At 42.1% G+C, this 22,497-nt stretch overlaps 1 protein-coding gene across 7 annotated transcripts in view; it reads right to left on the bottom strand.

Moving 5' to 3' along the window:
- Nucleotides 1–22,497, bottom strand: part of DIP2A (disco interacting protein 2 homolog A) — an 84,052-nt gene that overhangs the window by 2,162 nt on the left and 59,393 nt on the right. For 3 of the 7 annotated variants that reach the window (XM_048308800.1, XM_048308797.1, XM_048308802.1), the window contains 21 exons: nucleotides 22,236–22,375; nucleotides 15,932–16,068; nucleotides 15,400–15,480; nucleotides 15,075–15,202; nucleotides 13,974–14,088; nucleotides 12,647–12,848; nucleotides 12,412–12,521; nucleotides 12,192–12,272; nucleotides 11,033–11,156; nucleotides 10,652–10,773; nucleotides 10,223–10,334; nucleotides 9,896–10,005; nucleotides 9,656–9,786; nucleotides 8,953–9,121; nucleotides 7,581–7,751; nucleotides 5,491–5,520; nucleotides 5,009–5,070; nucleotides 3,121–3,178; nucleotides 2,344–2,418; nucleotides 1,582–1,756; nucleotides 144–267 (listed from right to left, as the gene is read on the bottom strand). In XM_048308800.1, coding sequence (XP_048164757.1) covers nucleotides 144–267; nucleotides 1,582–1,756; nucleotides 2,344–2,418; nucleotides 3,121–3,178; nucleotides 5,009–5,070; nucleotides 5,491–5,520; nucleotides 7,581–7,751; nucleotides 8,953–9,121; nucleotides 9,656–9,786; nucleotides 9,896–10,005; nucleotides 10,223–10,334; nucleotides 10,652–10,773; nucleotides 11,033–11,156; nucleotides 12,192–12,272; nucleotides 12,412–12,521; nucleotides 12,647–12,848; nucleotides 13,974–14,088; nucleotides 15,075–15,202; nucleotides 15,400–15,480; nucleotides 15,932–16,068; nucleotides 22,236–22,375 — 2,457 coding nt within the window. Of the gene's footprint in view, nucleotides 1–143; nucleotides 268–1,581; nucleotides 1,757–2,343; nucleotides 2,419–3,120; nucleotides 3,179–5,008; nucleotides 5,071–5,490; nucleotides 5,521–7,580; nucleotides 7,752–8,952; nucleotides 9,122–9,655; nucleotides 9,787–9,895; nucleotides 10,006–10,222; nucleotides 10,335–10,651; nucleotides 10,774–11,032; nucleotides 11,157–12,191; nucleotides 12,273–12,411; nucleotides 12,522–12,646; nucleotides 12,849–12,992; nucleotides 13,074–13,973; nucleotides 14,089–15,070; nucleotides 15,203–15,399; nucleotides 15,481–15,931; nucleotides 16,069–22,235; nucleotides 22,376–22,497 lie in introns of those variants that run through there. The other 4 variants (XM_048308798.1, XM_048308799.1, XR_007204669.1 and 1 more) reach the window with 4 other exon arrangements.

Below are 22,497 nucleotides of genomic sequence, written 5' to 3' on the forward strand. Positions count from 1 at the left end.
CGTGAGAAGACACTGTCCATGAAATCCTTGAGATGTGTTTACCACACCCACATGTGTACATTCTGACACAGCCAAGGAAGTTACAAGTTCTTCTGCTTTAGAAGAAATAAAGTGCTCCAGAAGAATAATGCTGAGGTTCTTACCATTCTGCAATGCTCTTATGTGCCCTGATTACAGAGGTTTCTATGTCAATGGGGTGGTATCTCATTCCTCTGAGCTCCAGTGTTTCATCCAAAGAGCCCACGACATACAGGGCATCATGCCTCTCTGCAATACAGCACACACATTTCAACATCACCACATTTGCAGGACAAACACAGTCATTCGTATGTGCTTATTCCTGACGTTCTAAGATGTTCCCAGTGCTTCCTAGGGGGAAGAGTCTGTAATACAAGCTCTATCATTTGGAGAGAATGAAGAGCTCATGTAGCACTTTTGCCTATTGACTCCAAGCAACTGAAACCACACTGAAAAGAATTTCTGGGTCATCCAGTTCTGTCCTTTCTCTCATGTAATGTGACCTCAGTTCATAAACCCAAGCAAAGTCTGCCATTAAAGCATCTTTTCGTTCCACTATGCTTACAAGAGAAATTTTCTTCTCTGATTAACACAAACACTTTTCTGATTTCCAAATTTATCTTCTTTTTTTCTTTTTAACATCAGCTTATGCCCACTTGTCCTCATGCCAGCAAAATTCTACTCAGCTCCTTAAGATCCCACAGTCTACACAATAAGAACAGCCTCTCCCCAGGCTCAGCTCTGCCAGGTGAAATAAACAAAGCTCTCCTAGACCCTGCCTGAAGGACACACTCTCTGCATTCATCCTGTAACTCTTGTTCAGTTCAATTTTGCTTTTTCTTTGTTAACTGTTTTAGAGTTCTGGTCAGTTGTGTCACTGGAGGTGAAAATCATGCTGCGAAGCTGTACTTCATGTGTACTGTATGTTAATTCACTGCACAAAGCCTCTTAAAAGCTAAAGGACAAGCAACATTGTTCCATGGTGATAAAAACCTCTATGATAGTGATTTTTCAGAAAGCTACAAGGCACAAAAACTTGCTATCATTATCCAGTGGCAGCAGTCAGGACACTGACACTATTAATGTAGACACCATTATTCATTTATGTCCAATCACAGAAAAACAGCAATATACGTTTGTTATTAAGTTACAAGCACTCAAACTCCTTTTTTTAGGATGTTCAGAGATTTATTTTTTAAAGTATATGATAATCAAGAGCTGTATCTACTTTGTATTCTGTCTCAACAGAAAACACAGCAGATGGAAGACAAACTTTTCCCAAATTTAGACATCTTGGCTTAAATCAAAAAAACCCCCAGATGAACAATTTATTTTCTCTACTGGAAAGTTTCTCCTCTAGACCTTTAACGTTCGAAAGACTGTAAAATCACTGGTGTCTATGCATATCCTGAACCTGCTGAATGACAGAACATCTCCTACTTAATTCAGGAGTCTTCTGTGATGGAAGTCAGCATAAACTTGCCAGACAGCCTTATCTTTGCTGGCTCGGCTTTCCCAAGGAGCCTCACACAAGTACCCCTGTAGGTTGGTGGTCCCTCTCACCTCCACTGGCATCCGTCAGCTCTGTCCTGCGCAGGAAGCCCAGGTACCCAGTGCGAGCCCACATGGTCTGAGTGTCCCCAAAACTCAGGCGAGCAGTAAAGTGATCAGCGTGCAGTGCTTCTTCTCCATACACTGTGTAGTAACCAGCAGCATTGTGTGGGCTACTCACCCATATCTAGGGGATAAAACAAATCCAAACTGGAATAAACATCGGTTATTTTGCCAGACACAGACAACATCATTAATTGATTTAAAAGATCTGTTTCACAGACAATTTTGACTACTCCAAAATGCCAGTTTTATTGAAATCATTAACTTCCGACCAGAGAAAAGGAGTTTTGTATACATGTAATTGGGGGATGATAAAGGCCATAAAAAAATGAACCAGGCATTTCGCTTACTGGGAAGGAGCACCTGCTAACCTATTAGCTGGGCATCTTATTACACAACAAAAGATGCCTATAAAACAAAGGTTAAACCAAGCAGCAAATTACCTTTTGCCGCTGCCCAGTGATGGGAGTACATCCCTACCTGTTCAAGCTGCCAGGCAGACACAGTCTAGTGCCCTGGTCTCACCTGGTGCTGTGAAGCCACATGTGCAGGAATGCAAACAGTGCCAGCCCTCTGAGGGGTTCATTCACGTGCCACACCAGGGTGATCCTGGCCGTCCCACTCAGGGGAAGAAAGGCATTTATCTAAGAGGAGGTATCAATGTATCACATCACTACTGATAAACACAGTACAAGGGTACCAAACCTTTACCTCTCCTAAATGTGAGTCTCCCAGAGGTCCCTTGGTTTCTGTGTGTGCTATGATGACCTTTACTCCTGGAAGAATCTTGAATAAGAAGCAAATAGAAGTTAAGAAAATGAATTAATCAAAAGAAAAATCAATCAGAAGGCAACAGTCTGTGCTTCCCTTACTACTCCTTTCTGCACCACAGATACCAACCATCTCTTTCTACCACTATTATTTAACCTGTTAAATAATTTTAACTCTGAGCAGCCGTTTTGCAGCTTCAGCATTGGTTTCACACCTAGAAAATGACTTCAGAAAGCCTCAGATTTGTTTCAGTGGTAGCAACTTATCCTATTGCTTCATGTCATGCACCTATCTTCACTTTAGCTACTCAATCATAACATGCTCTCCTGGACACATTCTGATTAGCCAAGCTTGTCCCACATGTTCTTTACTGAGATCCAGGTGATGCAGCTCCCTGCCGAGGTGAGTGCCATGAGGATATAATGAGTGTCATAATGCCTTTAAACTGAAAGAGGAGGTTTAGATTAGATGTCAGGAAGAAATTCTCCCCTGTGAGGGTGCTGAGGCCCTGGCACAGGGTGCCCAGAGAAGCTGTGGTTACCTCACCCCTGGAAGTGTCCAAGGCCAGGTTGGATAGAGCTTGGAGCAACCTGGTTTAGTGGAAGGCGTCCCCACCCATGGCAGACAGGGACTGGAATGAGATGAGCTTTAAAGTCCTTTCCAACCCAAACCACTCTGTGATTCTGTGAGGAGGAAGAATCACACTCAATCTCTCACCTTCCCAGACTCCATAAGTGGCAGACTGTGTGGAGAACCTCTCTCCACCAAACGCACCCTGAGAAAATAAGAGGATACATTTGTACAAGGCTTTAAGAACTGTTGGAGGTTAAGATTTTTTTTTTCTCTCAGGGAATTCTCTCCCATCTGTTGCCTAAGAGATGATAATGACTGGTACTTAAGAGAGACAAAAGATATAGCCATGGAGGAGGGGGAGGGGTGCAGCTGGCTGCACTCTCCTAGCTGAGGGGCTTTCTCTTGGGAAGGGCAGAGATACCTTGAGATTTTGGCTGGGGGGTCAGGGGCTGGGCTCAGCTTCTCTCTCTCACTCGCTCTTGGATCGGAGGGGACCAATCTGCGGTTACTGTGGGAAGAATTTGCTGCCACCGTGGAGTTCCGCCTTTTACTGCTTCTACCGTGAGTGAGGCTTTGCTCGTAAGAGCAGCTGTTGAACTGGGACCTTAGTAACACTCTACCTCAATGGAAAAGGACCCTCACCATCTACTTGGGTGCCCAGGGGAAAACCCGTGACCCTGAGCCGCGAGCCCCTCTGAGTATGTCTCTCCTAGCTGCTTGTGGGAGCCCAGCTGCCGCTGCCCAGCCCTGCTGTCTTCTGCTGCTACTTCAGGTTTTTCACTACACTTCACCCCGATACCCCGTGTCTGCCCAAACCCCGCAGTTCCTGCTAAGGCTGTGGAGTTTCTGCTACATTTTGTTTGTCACCCCGGGGTGTGCCTGCCTCTGCCGTTCCAGCTGCTGCTCCAAGGTTCCCGCTACAGCCCATTCTGCCATCCTGAGGGGCATCGAGATCGGCTGCCCCTGTGGGTTTGTAAAGGGAGCCCCTTTTCCATCCCTCCTGCCGGCTCGCCCGCCATCACCCACATGATGAGAGAGAGGCGCTCGTGCCACAGCGCCCCCTGCAGGCACGGGGGAACCATTGCACCCCCCCCGCCCGGCCGGGAGCCACCAGCGCCCCCACCGGCTGTGACCAGAACTGCACCCAAGGGCAAGGTGCCTGACAGCTGAGAGAGGCTGGCACTGGGTTTGTGGGTTTGTTTGCTGTCGCTGCCGTTGTGGTTGTTTGTCTACCTTGTTATACATACATACATACAAGTAAAGAACTGTTATTCCTTTTCCCATATCTTTGCCTGGAAGCCCCTTAATTTCAATGTTACAATTTGGAGAGAAGGGGGTCATTGTCTCCATTCCAAGGGAGGTTCCTGCCTTCCTTGGCAGGCACCTGTCTTTCAAACCAAGACAAGAACTTAAACAGAAGTGTTCTAGTATATGCACTGCTACCCCAACCTTAGCTGCACTGACTGAGCTGCAATGAATCACCCAGTTACTCTCAGTTATTCACAACTTAAGTTTCTAGCTGTCTTCTAACTTCCCTGTTAGCATTCCCACAGACCATGTTTCTTTCAAGAATCTGTAACTCTGCTCTCTGGAAAGATGAGTAACTTTTTCCAAAAAAGCCTGAAGGTTGCAGTCCCACCAGGATTTTAAATTCACCTTCTTTTCCGGATTCTCCTGGACCTCTGCTTGTCACACTGAGTCATCGCAGAGCATCAGTAGGAATTACAAACAGTAAAGAGCAAGGAGCCTAACCGGAATTAAGTGACACAGTGCAGCCCAGCTAAGGGAACAGAGTTGTTTTGGTTTGAAGGGGGGAAAAAAAAAAAAAAAAAGACTAAGGGAGACTCTGTACTATTTCCACTACCTAAAGGATTGTGAGAGAGCAGATTTCTTGGAACTGCACAGCACAGGGATACAACACGGCAGGGAGTCAGTTGACTGCTGCCAAGGATATTTCAGCAAACCAGTGCACTGAGGCTGAAGTTTCTTCTCCACGGCCACTGAAGAGTTAATGCTTTAACACAGACTGTACCTGTCATGTCGAAGTGCTCTCATATCTACATAGACTGTTGTTGGATCTGGTCCTGCTGTTCCCTAAGAATAAAGAAGAAGAAACAAATTCAACAGAAGCCACGACATCCTGCTTTCATTCTCACAGCCACATAAATTCACAAATTTCTCTCCCTTTTTTACTGACACTTATAAAGCACTTCCCTAATGCACAAGAAATAAAGTAGCCCCCCTTTCAACAGTGACTACTGCAGAGCCTTTCGTTTTTTATGGAATCAGCCAATGAATGCACAAATGAAGTATGTGGGACAGGTAAGTCTAAGTTTTGGAAAAATTTTTAAATTTAAAATCCAGCTTTTATGATTTTATTTGAGTAAGCACCTGCTCTAAAACCCACACAGCCCGTGCAAAAGGATGTAAGCATAAACCTATGTGGGCCTAGTTCCTAACACTGCAGAACCAGATGGACTTTAGGACGTGACAAGCACACATGCATCACTATACCTGTTCAGCCAGCTTGCCCAGCCTGTTTGGCTGACAGCAGGACCACAAACAGAAGTAACAGAGGCCATCAAAGTGTGGGAAACAGAGAGAAAGGGGAAAAAAAGAAAATACAAACAAAGAGGCACTAGAAACATAAGATACACACAGTAAGACAGAAAACAAAACTTACACTGTTTTAGAATGAAAAGAAAATTTCCATTTCAGATTATTTGAGAGCATGGCACTTTTAGGTGGTTCTTTGGGAAACATGCAAGTCACAGATAATGAACAAAAGAGGGCCAAGGCAACTCATACATTGCTTTATAATAAATCCCTTCTCCCTCTGTAAGACTATTTGCAGCTTCAGAACACCTTCTCAGTGAACCAGTTCAGCAGGGTTGGAAGACAGGTATTTATCTGCCTGCTAATTTGTATAAAAAATTTAGTCATTCATTTACATTCATTTAAATCCAATTTATTAAAAAATGTCTAATACAGTATCACTTTGGAAGAAAACCCTTTCCACTAAAAACGGGTTCAAGAATGGAAAACAGAGATGAAAAAGGCATAAAATTAAGGGGAAGCTTAACCGCCCATCAGTCCTGTATTCCTCACAGGGTTTTTTTGGAGTCCTTTTCATGCTGCCATTCAGTATTCTGCAGAAAAACTGTTTCTCCCCTTTATCCCAAACTGGCTTTTGAAATTTTTATTCACACAGGCAATTTGGAAAGCTATTCTTTCACACCTGACAGCTGAAATGTTTTATTCAATGAATTCAGAATCTTAATTTACAGTCATCTTGATTTCATGTGTATTCTTCCTGTTTTTCTACCTATTGATTCATAAAATCACTCTGACCTTATTTCATTATAACCATTTAGCTTGGTCTTGTTAAAAATCCTTTTTCCTTTAAATGTGAAAGAAATTAGAGAAACTAAGGAAACATTTGTGAATGGCAACATATTTAGGTAACTCATGTTCCAGAATATCTCTCTCGTAGGAAACCCAGAACACTCTAATATATTCTGAGAGCTAAAAAGGCTTTTCTTCATCTAGTGGGCACCAGGAAGAAGAAAAAAGGAAAACCGAAAGTTTTGCAGAAGTACAGCAGCAATTTTCATAGAATCCTATTTTATTAAGTGTAATTTATACAAAAAAAAAGGACATTAAATTTACAATTACACATACTTAATCCATGTGCCCCCTAAGATATTCCCCACATACAAAGCTACATACTGCCTCATCTGAAACCTGAGTACTTTATTTATTAACTCAAGCATCCTCCAAACCCCAGGGTGCTTTCCCATTTTCTAGTCCATGCTTACTTAACACCTGATTTTTCAGGTAAGTTTTGGAATATATATATATTTATATATTTTTTTAATCTCTTGACTGGAAAAGAAATATCTCATTAAGCAAAGTTAGACTTCATCTGGTTAAATTACACATAAAATATTATTATCAGCTGAATACTAAACTGTCAGAAGGTGTTCTGACCCACAGCATGTCATTATCTCCAGACTGTAAAGCAGGGCTGAGGACTTTATGGGCATATCCTCCCTCTCAAAGCTTCCAATTTTATACTTATAAGTAAAAAAAAAGTCCAGCTCTCACACAAGGTGAGACAAAAATATTTGCATGTTGCTAATACTCATCTGAGATCTTTAAAAGTCAAAAAAACCTGGCAACTGTGTTCATTTTCCTGGGTCTTATTTGCAGAATTCTGTCTTCCACTTAATTCCACATTATACAAAACAAGACAAAATCTGAATCACACAAAAGCTGAAACAGCACTGCTTGTAACATGCAATATTTATGAATCGGAAGCTGTTTATTTAATACTGCTCCTGCATAGAAGGAAGGAAACAAGTTTCTTAGTACTGACCCTCTGGATTGGAAAAGCGAATCAATTGGTCAATTAGTACAGAAAAGTGAAATTATCATAATCAACATCATATTAAACATCTTATTCAAAAGCTTATTTAACTTGGTGATGAAGCAAGCAAGCAATGGATATCTAGTTCATTAGAAAAAGAAATCCATTCAGCTGAACATGATTTTCTACCAAGTTCCCAGAGGTTCTGTGTAAGGAACAAGCAGTTTAATCTCACCTGTAAGCAAATTGCTACGTTGACCCTGCACCCAAAGGTAGTGCTCACTGCACGAGCAGAGAGGCCCAGGTCTTTGAATAACTTGGAAAAAGACTGGGTGAGGGTGATCCTCGGTCTCTCCTCTGCCACCACCATGCAGGTGCGCACGCAGGACAGGTTAACCCCCTTCATCTGAGAGGGGAGAACAACATTGTAACTTCAAAGACAGCATTTCTAGAAATAAACCATTTTATTTGTGCAACAGAAGGGCTTTAAAGGCACTAGAGTAAGACATGAACTGGTTTAACACTACAGACATCGTGTAGCTGCAACACAGGGACTCAGCATTTTGAGCTGAAAAACCCTTGAAATATCATTTTGGCACAGGGCTGGGCTTGCCAGAGACCTGCTGGCACCCAGCACTGCAGAGTTTAGGTGTTCCAGACATCATCAGCTCCTCTCAATGTGAATGTGAACCTGGAGCAACTGGCTGTGGGCCAGGATTGCCTTTGGTGAGGTCCAGGGGAACAGAGGGACAGGTTTTTTTTGTCTCTATTGAGCGCACACAATACAGCCACCTTTGTGAAGGAGCTGCCACATTCCCAATGGAAGTTCTGAGTAGCCGAGTTACTACAGCTGTGGGAATGCTCCTTCCTCTTCAAGGAAATTCAATCTGAGTTAAGAGATTTTCCTCAAAAATAAATAGATGTATCAGGGTGCAATTGCTGTTGTTAGGAATCAAAGAATCATATAGCATAACTTTGAGTGGGAAGGAAAGGATTTTAAAGCTCATCTCATTCCAATCCCTCTGCATGGGCAGGGATACCTTCCTCTAGATCAGGCTGCTCCAAGCCCCATCCAACTTGGCCTGGAACCTTTCCAGGACTGGGGAAGATTATACCCATCTTAGAACTCAGCACTTCTGGTATCGAGTGATATCTGAAAGTAAGTCAGACTTGCTGAGTTTTGGGGCGCTTTTTCTTTTGGCTGTTTTGGGTGAGGTTTTTTGTGTTTGGTGGGCCTTCGGTGTTTTTCCTTCTGTTGGTGTGTGTTTTGTCTGGGATTTTTTTTTTTTTTTGTTTGGTGTTGGGTTTTTTTTCTTGTCTCAGACACAAACAAATTGATAGGCTTGCTATGTATTTTGCCCAAAACCTCAAAAATATCCAGCAGCACTGAGGTTGTACAAATAATTAAAACTGAAAATTTTTTTCCCTCCACCAGAAACACGGAAGCTGAATCTTCCGGCAGTCTCAACACTCCCCAAAACTCAAGACATAATGGAAGGCTATCACAGAAACACTTAAAAACTCATCTTCTCCAAGCCAAAATGAAGTATTTTTAGAAAGATACATGTATGTTTATGTCAGTATGCGGAAAAATGAAGCCCACTCACCCGGAGAACATCAGTCTGTGTCCCAAGGCCTTTGGTGCACATCTCCATCACGGAGTATGAGCAGAAGGTGACACGCACTTTGTACTGGCTGACAGCAGACAGCCACAGAGACACGTTGCTCTCCAGCTCCAGAGGAGGGACCAGGATGGACTGGTGACCTGAATATATACTGGGGAGAGGAAGCAACAGGAACATGAAAATTCAATTAAGTAATGCATATGGCATGTTTTAAAAGGCAAAAAAATTTGCAGCTTTGTGAGATGTGCCGCATGAGAGTAGTTATCTGGTTGAATCAAGTCATGACTTACCAGTTTTAAGAAACATTTAACTGCTTCCTTTAGCAGTATTTCTTATTGCATACCAATCTTGCACTGAACACCTTAAAGGTCTTGTCAAAACATATGGTTAATCTCAAAAGACTTTAAAAAGATTTACCTAATCAATGTGAAACAGACAGTGAAGTCCCTCAGTCCCTTCTTTTTTTCTTCCTTGAATTTGGTATCCAATTAATACCACTTACAAACCTGAAGTTACTCAAGTAACTAACTGACTTAAATGGATTTTCTTAGCACAAAAGGTGTTTTCTGATCTACTGATAAAAAGGTTAATTTGGGTTTCTTTGACAGTTTCACCCATGTCCATTCCCTGGGGTTCTGGGGAAGGCTGGGCACATGTGAGGAGACCCAGAGCTCCAGAGTCATACCTGCACAAGCACCACAGTGCAAAGCCTAAGCCACAGTAGGGGTCCAGGCAGATGGCAATCTGTCGGGATGGGTACAGCTCACACTGGAGCTTTATTGAGCGACATAAGGCACTTGTAGCTGCGTGTGACATCTGCAAGAGGAAAACAGGAGCTTTCAGGGACCTTTTTCTAGAAAAAGGGTTTTACATATTTCTTTATAAACATAAAGAAATAAAATATGATTATCTCTTGTTACTCTACCTTTACTCCTGCTAATATACCAGTAGTAGACACACTGAAGTCCAAGTATGCCAACATATCTGGAGACGTAGGTCTGAAAACACTAGCCAGCTTCTTTTTAGGCATATCATCTATTTAAAATATGTAAGTAGAGAAGGGTACCATATTATTTTGGGAAACAAGCACAGGACAAAAAAAAATGTATCTTTACAGCATTATCATCAGATCCTTCTTACAGTTTCTGGACAGCTATTTTAATGCAATGCACAATACATCCCCTCAATCAGGCAGTTGTGTAGCAAAATAAATGTATCACTCTTCAAACTATTTCCATTTTGGCTACTGTACCTGTATCCAAAATAGTGGGCCATGTTTTAATATCTACAGCTGCTGCAGCCTCCTTGGACCTGAGCAGTTTCATTATAGCTTGGGTGGTCAGTATACATGCAGACTTACTGACCTGCAAAAGGCACAGCATTAAAACCATTGATAAAACCAGGGAATGCATGCCCAAAGTCATGTCATATGCATCCAGATGAGATAACCAGTAAGATGAAGAGATGAAGAAAATAATTGGAAACAAATCAAAAATAAATCATGACAAGAAAAGACCATTTTAAATGGGTTTCTGAAGAAGTCATTATTGACTCAGCCACAGGACACTGAATATTTATTTTCTAGCTTATTTTACACTGACTGTGGCAAAGCAATTCAGCAGGCTGCATCAACCATTCCACACTCCCCAGAATCATGAGGAGAGGAATGTCTCATACCTACCTCTACAATCATTTTGACAGTGGGCAGAGTGGTAGCAAGGTTCTGCGGATGAGGTGGGCGGACAGTGATGGGAACACAGCCAGCGTACAAACAGCCGTAGAAAGTTGCTATCAAGTCTACTCCTGGAAAGGATATTTGTGAAATTAAAGCCATTTTTATCAGAACAATAGGCCAAACTCTTTCATCAAAATCAAAATACACAATGTTATTAAGATGCAAAGATTTGTCACAAGTGTCTCTTCAAATCAACAGACTGCTCCACAACCAGCATAAAATGTTTTGCATTTAAGAGTTAGCAAAAATTATTCCAATCCAATTAATGGACAGAACTTCTTTTCTTGTCCTCTGTGATTGTGGGTTTTGCTGTCTGTGTTGCTTTACCTGGAGGGTAAACCAGGGCCACGTGGTCACCAACATTCAGTCGTCCTTTCTCCATCAGCGCAACTGCCACCCTCTCTGCCCTCCTGTGCAGCTGGATGCATGAGGCAGTGCTGGCTACAGTACCCTGCACAGGAGACAAGTGACAGCAGAAACCTTTATAGGAACAGCAGCATCTTAGTGACTTGGATATTGACACAAGAAGGTGTAAACCAAAAGGGTTCCTCCTGGAGACACGTGAACACACCAACATGTAGCACTGTAGCACATTAGTCCTAGCTATTTAAGACAGGCGTTCACCAACAGGTAATTTCTTTGTGTCCAAGTTTTGTGTTTCCTTTTGCAGAGTCTCCCTATCAAGGGTAAAACTTGCCTGAACAACCCAGGAAAGGGCTGCTTCATACTAGAAAACTTCCCTCAAAATCTTATTCACTCTGAGAGAATAAACCATTTTAACAATAACAGTGTTGAAACAATTTTTTTTGCTAAAGTGCAGTATCAAAAGGAAAGTTAGAAAGTTTGAACTATGTCCTAAACTCTTTTGCCTCTCTGAATGAGACCTACAAATCCGTCACTTCCCAAAGACTGCTGCTGGACTTTGGGGAAGACTCCTGTCTGCAGCACAGCACAGAACAAGGCAGATCCAATTTGTTCCTGGGCTGTTACTGTCACTCTATGGGCCATCCTTCTTGAGGGCAGAGCCTAGTCCAAGGCAAGGCATCAGTGTCCCCTGCAGGGTGTGACAGTGCTCCTGGAAAATCTGACTCCAAAGCTGTCCCAGGATTCTCTACTTAGGCTCTAGATCTTCTAATCAGGAAATCCTCCATTTCTGACTTACAGACACCCTTGTTCTCAGGAATGAAGACAGAATCACGGTTTCCATTAATATGACAGAAGCTGTGTTCCAGCAGGAAATGCAATTACTGCAATGTTTTAAGCTAGGCAGAATGCATACTGAAATTCCAGATGTGGAATAAAAGATATGTCATAAAATTCCAGAAGTGGAAAAATTTATGCTGCTTACCACCTAGCAATTTTTGTCTGCTTCATTAAAATAATCTGCAGCATTTCAGGAAAAGACTTATAGAAGGCATTTTCTTAGAATCTAAATAATCCTTTATTTTGATCTCAATCTCCAAGTGTGTCCTAAAGTGCATCTCACCTTGGAATTCAACAAAAGGAAGAGTGGATGATCTGGAGTTGTCTGAGCTCGCCACTGAAGAACATCTGCTAAATACAGGAACTGAAACGGAAGAAAAAAATGCTGCTCAGCTTAACTCAAAGTACCTTGGGTTTACTTTCAGCAGAATATCATACCTGATCTTCTTTCATTCTGAATAAGCTAATTCAAATATTTAATAATACCAGGACCCCAATGTCACCTTTCTTGCCTGGTCATTGTCCTCCAACTGGCTAACATCTCTCCCCGAGGCTTGTGCAATCCTCTTGCCAGCTATGAGGTTTCCTACAATCATCGACGCAGGACCAACATCTGCATTTTGAAAAGAACAGTGCAAAATGAGGAAAAACAACCTAAGGAACAAGCAACAGCTCAGCCTGCAGGTGCCCTATAAGACACAGGTCTGCCAGAACTAGCATATATTCTGGTTTCCTCACCTGGCTGTTTCTGTCGAGGCTTGGGCAGGTTGGTAACACAGGTGTGGGGACACATCAAGACGTTACAAGGATGCAGAGCACCCTCCAAAAAGCGCTGCTTCGTTTCTGAAATATGAATTCCTCCGAGTGGAGCCTTTGGCAAAGTGTTGGCTGGCACCAAGGCAAGGCAGTACACACCTACTTGGTGAATGCTATCAATTGCCTTCACAGAAATGAAAAAAAAAATACAGTCCACATTATCAACTGGGATGTAGCTAGAGAAAGAATTTGAATTCAAGTCATTTATAACATTATAATTTTTACTTGCACCACAATTTGCAAATAAAGGGTCCAATTCTGCACTCACTGAACTCATAGAAGCTGTGCCATGACTTCAATGGGAGCAGGAGCAGACCCAGGACTGTGCCCTCTATCAAGGGGATGCCACCTGCACATCAGGGATTAGGAGAGTCTCTTAAAAGTGGGCAAAAAGTGCAGAGATTTTCAAAAGCCAAGTTATATCACAGCAAATTTAGCATGTATGGCAGAATCACAAAAGCGCAGTAGAACATAAAACTCACAAAATTTAGGAGGGAAGCATCTTTGCTGCCTAAATCTAAAGTGTCTCTTTTAGCTATGACACTTCTAAAAAGAGAAACAAAAATATTTTCTCCCAATACCAGATATTCTCTCCAAGAAGATAAGAAAGCTGAAATTAGACAGAAACCATTATTACCCAACTGCCTTACTCATAAGAGCAAACTTCCCTTAAGATGCTCTCTGGATCCTTCCCTTCAGTTGTCCCCTTACCAGAGTCTTCCATAATTGATCTCTCCATTTTCACTTCCTTAGAACTGATTAATTCTAAAAACTGCAAATGAATATCTACCACAGTTTCCCTTCCTCCTGTCCTGCACCCCCAAGGAAATAAAGTAAAAAAATTAAGGGAAAAAGTTTTTAATACTTCTTGTTGCAGATCTAGAATAAGGTTGATAGTGATAAAAAACTTTCAGGGGCTGTTCTGATACTTGGCAGTATACTCTTGAATATTTTCAGAGGTAACTCTCAGTATGAAATCAGAAGAGACATGTAGCATTAACCCAAACAAAACCCATCACCCTTAGGACTCTGAGAATCCTAGTAGTAGGAAGCTAAAAAAACATTCTGAAAGAAAGTCTTACTTTTTACAAAATTCTGTTAATTCTCAACCCTGAGAAAAATTAGCTTATTACACCTGTCTGTGGTTAACTGATAGGTTTTGCTTATGGAAAGAAAGAAAAATCTCTAATATTCTCATTTCATGCATCAGCCTTATTCACCTGGAAAGAGAAAAGGACAGACTGACTACCTGTAGAACCCTGCTCATCCACTGAAAACTATCCTCCTCTGAGGCGTCAGGGCGTTGCTCTGCCACAAGCACTATCCGATCATCATGCAAAACGGGCACAGAAAACACTGCTATCCTAAAACACAAAGGACAGAAGAATGATAGGATGCAACACAGGGTGAACAGGGCATGGCTTATCATCCCATGGGAATGGCTGCAACCTCTCATGGCACTGTTTCACACGCACAAGCATTATTCATGCCAGATCATCACAAAATCACAGAAAATTTAGAACCCATGTGGGTTCCTTGCTGTAATTGATTTCTGGTCGGGGTCAGGTGGATTTGCAGTCACCCATGTAGCACATGTCTAACAGGCAAATTCCATACATGCAGGGGCTGTGCAAACCTAGCCTATAGACCTCCATCATGCACACTAGACTTGTAGCCCCAACATACGGTATCCCTTCTGGAAGACAACTGTGCCAAATTACTGACCACCAATGCTTACACTGAAGAGTACTTAACTCCCATTTGGGAATTACCTTAGTTTTAGGCTTGTCTTTTCTAGGATAAAATATTAATAATGCCTCAGCCTGGACTGGTTCCAGTCTGAACCCTGAGAGACTTCACTTATCATTGATCTCCATCTGGACATTGGGCCACGGACCACTGAAGAGCACTCAGGTTGGTGATACAACACACTATCTTTGAGGGTCCTTCAGGAACCTAGTTTGTTCTTTAGAACAGGATGCACAGCTCCTCCCTCAGCTACCCAAAAGGCTCGGGGGACAGAGGTGTTTTACATCTGGCATGAGCTTCTTCTGAGTGTCTTAAGAGAAGCTTTGAAAGAAGTTTTAAAACAGACTCTATAAGATCTACCTTCATACTGTATGAAAGTAATTTAAAATCTATTGTGCATGAAGCAGGGTGTCAATATTTGTCTTTCAAGTTAGCAGGGACAGCCAAATTCACAACTTAGTGCCAACTTTTCTACAAAACATACATGAAAAAGTTCACATGCATAGCTCCTGTGTATGCTGTGTCACTTGATGACTGTCTGTGGGTTAAAAAAGGAGCAACAAAGACCAATCAGCAGTGCTGAAGTTTTCAATACACTCACCTTCCCCGATAGACAAACTTCATGGGTTCAACTGCCAGTGCGGTGGCTACCACATCATCTGCATTGTGCCTGCGGCCGCTAACTGTCATCAAGCCATCCAATTTTCCTACCACAAACACCAAATAGTCCTGAAAAGAAGGAAGGATTAGAAACAGAGCAGAAAAACCTCCTCACTGCAGGCAATACATGCCTGACTCAAGCCAACAATACTCTTGAGATCTATAGGAAGTCAGAGCCCTGACACAAATCCTGCTGAATTCAGGGGCATCACATTAGAATTGGGAGTCAGGACAAAGTAGGGCCCTGAGGGCCTGTTCACACTTACAGGACCCACAAAGCCAAGCAATCCTGTTCTTGTGAAAGGCTGGTCTGATACAGGCATGCCAGCTGCTGTCACTGGGATGGCCTGGAAGAACACAGAAGGATTCAGATACTCACTGGACTGATAAGAACTTTCACTCCTTTATTGCCAAAATACATGAAAGGGGTACCACTGCAAGGAAAAACATGGGCAGAAAGATTGAAATGCCTTAAGACTACTGTGTTGATTCAGAGCTAAGATAAATTTAAATGCTCACAATAGGCACTACGCTGGACTGTGGAATACAGAAGCAGCTGACTGACTGCAGATGACATCACGTATTTTTGGTTGTAAGAGACAGAATGTCTTGTTATGATTCTATGAATGAAGCAAAGTGTACCTGGCCAGGGCTTTTTTCTAACTAAAAGCCAAACCAAACAATAAAACACACACACACAAAAAAAAAAAAAAAAAAAAAAAGGGACCTTTAAGGAATAAATAAGTCTATTTGCAAGAAGAAATACTAGAAATGTAACAATTACAAAGAAATTCAAACCTCAAATACATTCTTGGTAATTCCGAGGAGGCCAAAATACGCTGTCCCACTTGCTCCTGAATTCACACATATTTCTCCAACCTCATCAGCTTTGCACAGATAAGGAGTCCCATCCACCTTCACAACACACATGTTGGCTGCAAGGAGGAAGAACACAGAATCAGTGTTAATCTGCTCCAGCAGCTGACACATGTAGTGCTCTGCCATTGACAGATAAAAATTTTAGTATCAATTATTCATCAGCTACAGCAAAAACACAGCTTGTAAGAGAGTTCTCTTTAGCGTCTTGACAGCCTGTGCAATCCATTCTCCAAGATTAAGTTCACAAATCCAGTGTTTTTTTCTTACAGTGCTTCACAGCCTCCACATCACGTGCAGCTGAATCCAAGGCACACTAGACTGAGGGAGTTTGATTTACCACTTAACACGCAAGATCAAGAAAGAAACCAATAAACCTACCCAGGTCAATACAAAATAAACATGGCAAAGCCAACTCTGCAGCCTGCATGGACCAAGAACTATTGGTAAAACGGATTTGTGGGTACATTTTCAAACCTTACAGAAGTCTTCCAATTGTCAACATCCTAGGTCTGAACAGGTGAGACAATCATTCACCCTACCAATAGATCAACCTCTAAATTACCTTGGCTTCATAAAAATTACCTATCAGAACAACTAGCAGTTATTAGAAATTGTTTGGAACCATGCAATGATAACCTTGGGTGACCAAGTAAAGAGGTGCTATTCAAATTCTGGTACAGTTGCTGGATATTATATGTGTGAGCCAGATGTCTGGAATTTAAGTCCACAGTATGAACTATCGGTCATGCAAAACCCCACACTTTGCAATTGAGGAGGAAAAAATTAAAACTTAATGGTAAATTGGAACTGATGAAATAGTTTATTACTGCAGGAAATACCTTGAGCTAACATCAGAACTCTGTACATAACACTTAAACAATGATGTAAAGAGAAGTGTTAATAACTGGAGAAAGCACAATTTGTGGGCATACACAAATGTACAGCCCTCACTGCATTCACAGACATACAAAAGCCAATGGATCAGCCTGCAGTCCCTAAATGATGCTCCATCCATGAAGCCAAAGGACAATCCTATCACCCTGACCAAGTAAAAAAAAAATACTTACCAGTAACCAATGTATGATACAGGTAGTCTACAGGTACATTCTAACAGCAGGCACAGTTCTGCCCTGCCAGGTTATACTGCAAGGCTGCCCTTCTGCAGTATCTGTGGAGCCTCTACTCTTTCTTCTCCTCCTTTTCCTGCTTCATGTGTGACATACAAGAGAGTGCATCTACCACCATTTCAGTCTCTCTCAACAGCATTGCATCTGAAAAAGAATTAAAGGGAAGGGAAAAGCAGATGGGACAGGAATGTACATGTGGACTGCACGTCACGAAGAACACAGATTCCTGCTAAGAAAGCTTTCTTCAAATGAGTCCACATGTACATTCTGACAGATGGTGACTTGCAGCAGTCAAACCTGCCAAGGAGCATCCTGGCAGAAGATGAGAATCCTGCTGTGCAAAGGACCACACTGATGCCCTACTAAAGACTGGATTCAGCTCTGGATGTTTCAAGACTAGCACAGCAGGAATGCAAGAATAATGCCAGGGGCCTGCACAGCAGAAGGCTGTGACCAAAGGTACCGATGAGGGTCAGGAAGTGCTCTCCTGTTCCCTTTCCAGCGTTTCATAGTGGATCCATACACAATGGATACCATTGCACTGCAGTCTTTAGTTAGAACTTCTCTCCTAGAAGCATGAAGCCTTAGGAAAAATACTAAAATGCCAGGAAAAAATGCCTCTAGAATCACTGTGGAAGGTATTTGCAGGGTTCCCAGAGAAACCTCATCTTTGAGAAAAACAGCATACAGGGATATCAAATGCAGACCTGAATCTCTTCCTGCTCCTCTAGAAAGGGCAATAGGCATACAGCAAGCCAACTTCCTAGAGAGGATGAACATAAATCTAGACTCTAGAGGTGATCATGAGCATCCAAAGTCAAACATTTAAATTGGAAGAAAACACCTCATCTCAAGCGCACACTGGCACAGGTCTCCAAGAGAAGCTGTTCTGCAGTAGCTGTTGTGCCATTGTGTGACAGACATGAAGCCATGTGGAACGCAGAACTGATGAATATGATAAATTCTAAGGGCTGAGTGGAAAAGAGGTGCTGTTAACTCACAGTCTAAGGAATAAAACTGAAAGCTTCACCAAGTTGTTCTGTAACAACTCTTTCCACTGAGGTAAAGGAACCAGATCCCTCTGCAGTGAAGACGCATAGTTGTAACTGTGAGAACCTAGGCAAATGTTTGCTCAGACATGGACAGAGGAAACAATGAAATACAAAACATCCATGGGCTGGAGACAACGTGAGCCTCCCGACATTTAGGAAATTGGAACCATCTCCTTGAACTTCTAGAAAAGGTACTGAATGCAGTCACAATCCAGAACTTGACACTGTTCATTGCAGAAGACCTTGCAGAAACCCAAGATTTGGTCCCAACCTGAAGTTTTCTGCTTGAGTGTAAGAAAGTAGCTGCTGCAGCAGTACTGTTTCTAGGAACCAGCCTTTGTATGATTAGAGGCTATAGGAACTTAGAACTTTTGGATTCAAGAGTATTAGCTCTTGTCAAAGAAAGAACACGAGAAGAATCCCAGTAAAAGAATGGAAAGGATTAGTTGGGAAGTAGAAGAGAGACAAACTTAACTGCAGTTAACATATCCACTAAGCAATATATCCAGGCTCAAACATAAGGCATAATATGCTTCCAAGATGACAGATAACACAGCAATCACATTCCAGTTGACATGAAAGTTGGAGGCTGAGAATGGGCAGAAGAAAAGAGGTTTGGCACTCCCCCTACCATCTTTACCAGTCCAATTTGAAAAAATGAACTGAATGTTGTTATGAGCCAAATCTCAGATAGAAACGGTGGAAAAAAACCCAAGGTGGTCAACAGGTGGGATAAAACATCATCCCTCCAGGACAGGATTCCAGGGGAATGCGTACTAGATTTTCTCTTAAGAATCCCATGCTATCTTTGAGGGGAAGATTTCTCTGTGGATGCTGGCACTTCCCTTGACGGTCTTGTGATGGGCATTCATGGTAGATAATGAATGCGATGGGAATGTGGCATCAAGAATGGCCTATGGGTTGAACAGCACTGACACATGACATGACCCTGGTGCTGATGGCTCCGTTGAGTAAGATCCCCTGAGCAAGTGGGCTCAGTGTCTCAGAAAAAACGCAAGATCTGGCGAAAAGGAGGGTGAGAGCAGACACTTCATCCATGACCTTTTAACCAGACAGTACCTGAATAAAGCATGTCAGAGATCTTCACAGGTAATGAGATCAAAAGCACTTGGCTTGACCATTTCTGAATTAAATTCAGGAATGTGAGCTCCTATGTCACAAAGTATTTGGAAGACTAGGGCAGACTTCCAAGTTCAGTGGGGATCAGAAGATGGAACAAAGCCTCCAGAAAAAAAATACAAAACCAAAAACATATCAAGAGCAAGACTTATCAGTCAGCAGAGGGGCAATGAACAGGTGGTGGTATGTTCTCTCCTGTATGCCAAACACCAAGCCAGAATGGAAAGGGCACACCCTCCATGAATACTACACAGGAAAAGCATAAATCTTACCAAGTAAGGCACAAGTATCTCCACTGTTAGAATGTACATGCAGACTCATTAGAAACTAATTCATTCATTTCCTTAAGTCATTAATTTTTTTCATTTAGCCCACCCCTGTAAGTAACTGCTAGTCTTTTGACTTTCTTCCTACTCTGGAGGATTTTTTAAGAGACAAAAGTTATCAATTATCCTTTATAATGAAATCTATCATGTATCTTCTGACTTAAGGAACATATAGAGAAATTTCTGCTGGAATTTTTAATATGTGGATAAATTGAAGCAAATCTGCCCTAGATTCTGACAGCCCAATGCTAATCAGAGTTTTAACGGAGCTAATGAATTAAGTTGCCCAAATTCTGCTTAACTTACAAGTAGTTTTACCACTTACAACTGTATTTTCAAATAGCAACAGCCATCAATTACAAGTCATATCAGTCTGAGGCACTTAATGGTACGCATTTAACTGTTCTCCCCTCACACAAGTCACTTTACACTTCTTACTCACGTAGAAAGTTACAGTAGTGTTATCACTGCCTCCCAGTGGCACACTAATCCAGATGGGTCCCCTAGATTTGCTAGCCAATACTCCAAGGAATTTGGACAAAGGAGAAGGGTTTTTTCACAGATCCCTCCGACTGTGCAATCAGGCATTTCACAAGGACAGGGATGTATTTTTTGACAACTCACAGTGAGGTGAAATTACTTACCTGTAAGCATACAGGAATGTTTCCAACATCCTAAGGCAGACTTGAACCTGCCACTGAGCAGATGCTCTGTGGAAAATTAACCCAGGGGACTTACAGCTCCAACAGTTGAATACGAAGAGTAGCTGCAGGCAGCTTTGTGCCTTAGTGAGGTCAAGCACACTTTACTGTGAGAGCAAGCCTTCGAGCAAAGCCAGGAGCATCCCTGTGTTGGTTTTGCATGGCCTGGTTTTTGGTAGTGGGAGTGCCACAGAGGTGGAGCCACATGGGATAAACTGATCCAAAGAAAGATTTCAATTCATCCTGCATCTAATACCACTTTTTTGAACAGGAGCAACATTGAGTTTAAGCTCAGTCAGTTCACTAAGGATTCATGACTATCAGGCACACAAACTCGCTCCCTTCATGTCCCTGTGACTAACCCATAAGCTAAGGAAAACATTGGGAGCACAGCTGAATTTCTGCGAGGTTTCAAGAGGACAGCAGTAGTGTGGACACCCTGAACAGACAGCAGCAGCAGCACATGCCATCTGTATTCTAGTAGAAGCAGAAAAATCACTATTTTGTTGAGACACCGATGACAGTCACAGAATCAGAGAATTGATTAGGTTGGAAAAGACCTTTAAGATCAAGTCCAACTGTGAAGCTGAAGTTACTATTGCCTTTCCTGGAATTTATTATGGACTTTCAAAACAACTTCAAATGGTCTTAATACAAAACAAAAACTTCAGAGAAGCCACACAACAACCAAGCAACTTCTCTGCTTCATTTTTGCAGAGCTTCTGCTCAGTCTTCAGCAGAAGGAAACTACTGAATTTAAGTTCATTAACAACAACTAAGCCTTTGACTTTAGGGGAGGCAAAGGGCTTCTGGGGGTAATAAGGAAAATTAAAGAAGACCAATGAGACTTGCACACAATGGCTGAAATTTTCATCAGCAGAGTGAGAAGCTGTCGGCCTCCTCTTATTTGTATCAGGGGCTTTGGTTTACAGAGAAAAGGTTGTTGCTGAAAACACACAAGTTGAGTCTCCACTTTACCTTGAATAAATGCTCTAACAGAGTACAGGGCTTTAGAAACACAGCTCTGCAAGGCAGGAAGTTCATACGGAGACCAAGAATAGCAAACCCAAAGGTGCCAAGGGCATGACCAGAATCAATGAGGTTCTATGGTAACTACATAGTAAACTTGAGGGGTGAGGAGAGTTACAAAAAATCTGTATTTCATCCTCTCCAAGCACACCAGAGCAGGTCAGGACAGGGCCTGAAGTCAGTAGTACAGACAATGCCATGGAACACTACACTGCCAGCCTAAAAGTTGGAGTAGATGGCACCAAGTGTCCAGTCCTTCATCCCACTGTTCACAGTCTTAGGTCTGGTTTGGCACTTTACCTTTACTAACTTTCTTCCGAGTGCTCTCCCATCCAAATGCAGCTGAGTCTCAAATGAGAGTAACAGGGATGAGACAAAGTCTCTTCCAATTCAGATAATGGGCTGAGGAACAATACCCAGCTCTACCTAATTCAGGAAGCACAGTGTTGCAAATAGGTGTCGTTAGGAAACAGGTTAATCCAGGTCACTCCTGATCACTTTCTTGTTCTCCACGTGCATGAGAAAATAGTTTCCAGAATTAGTTGTTCCACCACCTTCGCAGGGTTTGAGATGAGGCCCCTTTCAACTGAAATATTCTATTCTACTCCATTCCATTCCAAAACCTATTCTGCAACAAGCCAAAAGCATTTGCCCATACCAAAACGTAGAGTCATTCAGATTTATTGTGCATGAATCTGTAATCATCATGTGTTTAGGCAATGTGTCAAAACATAAGTCATACCTACCTTAAAGGCATTTAACATTTCTATTTATTCCATGCACACAAGTGTAATAGTAAAGATAACTTATGTGGAATATGCTGAAATCTACACAAAATGCTTTCCTACCTCCAGGCATAATCTGCCCAACATCCTGCACAGTTAACACTGACAACTTCTCCTCTGTATCCACTCTGATCACTCCGAAACTCAGACAATTCATGGATAACACTGCTTTTCCTGGAGGGGGGCCACCCAGTTCAGAAGGTCTGGAAGATAGAAAGTTCAGTTAGATATGAATCAACAGACCAATATTGGTGATATGGTCACTAAAAACATTGTGCTGGTTTCTCAGGCTTGGAAAGCTTAAGAAAAATAATTGTTTCTCACT

This window comes from Corvus hawaiiensis, chromosome 7 (assembly GCF_020740725.1).
Source record: "Corvus hawaiiensis isolate bCorHaw1 chromosome 7, bCorHaw1.pri.cur, whole genome shotgun sequence".
NCBI classification, from domain to species: domain Eukaryota; kingdom Metazoa; phylum Chordata; class Aves; order Passeriformes; family Corvidae; genus Corvus; species Corvus hawaiiensis.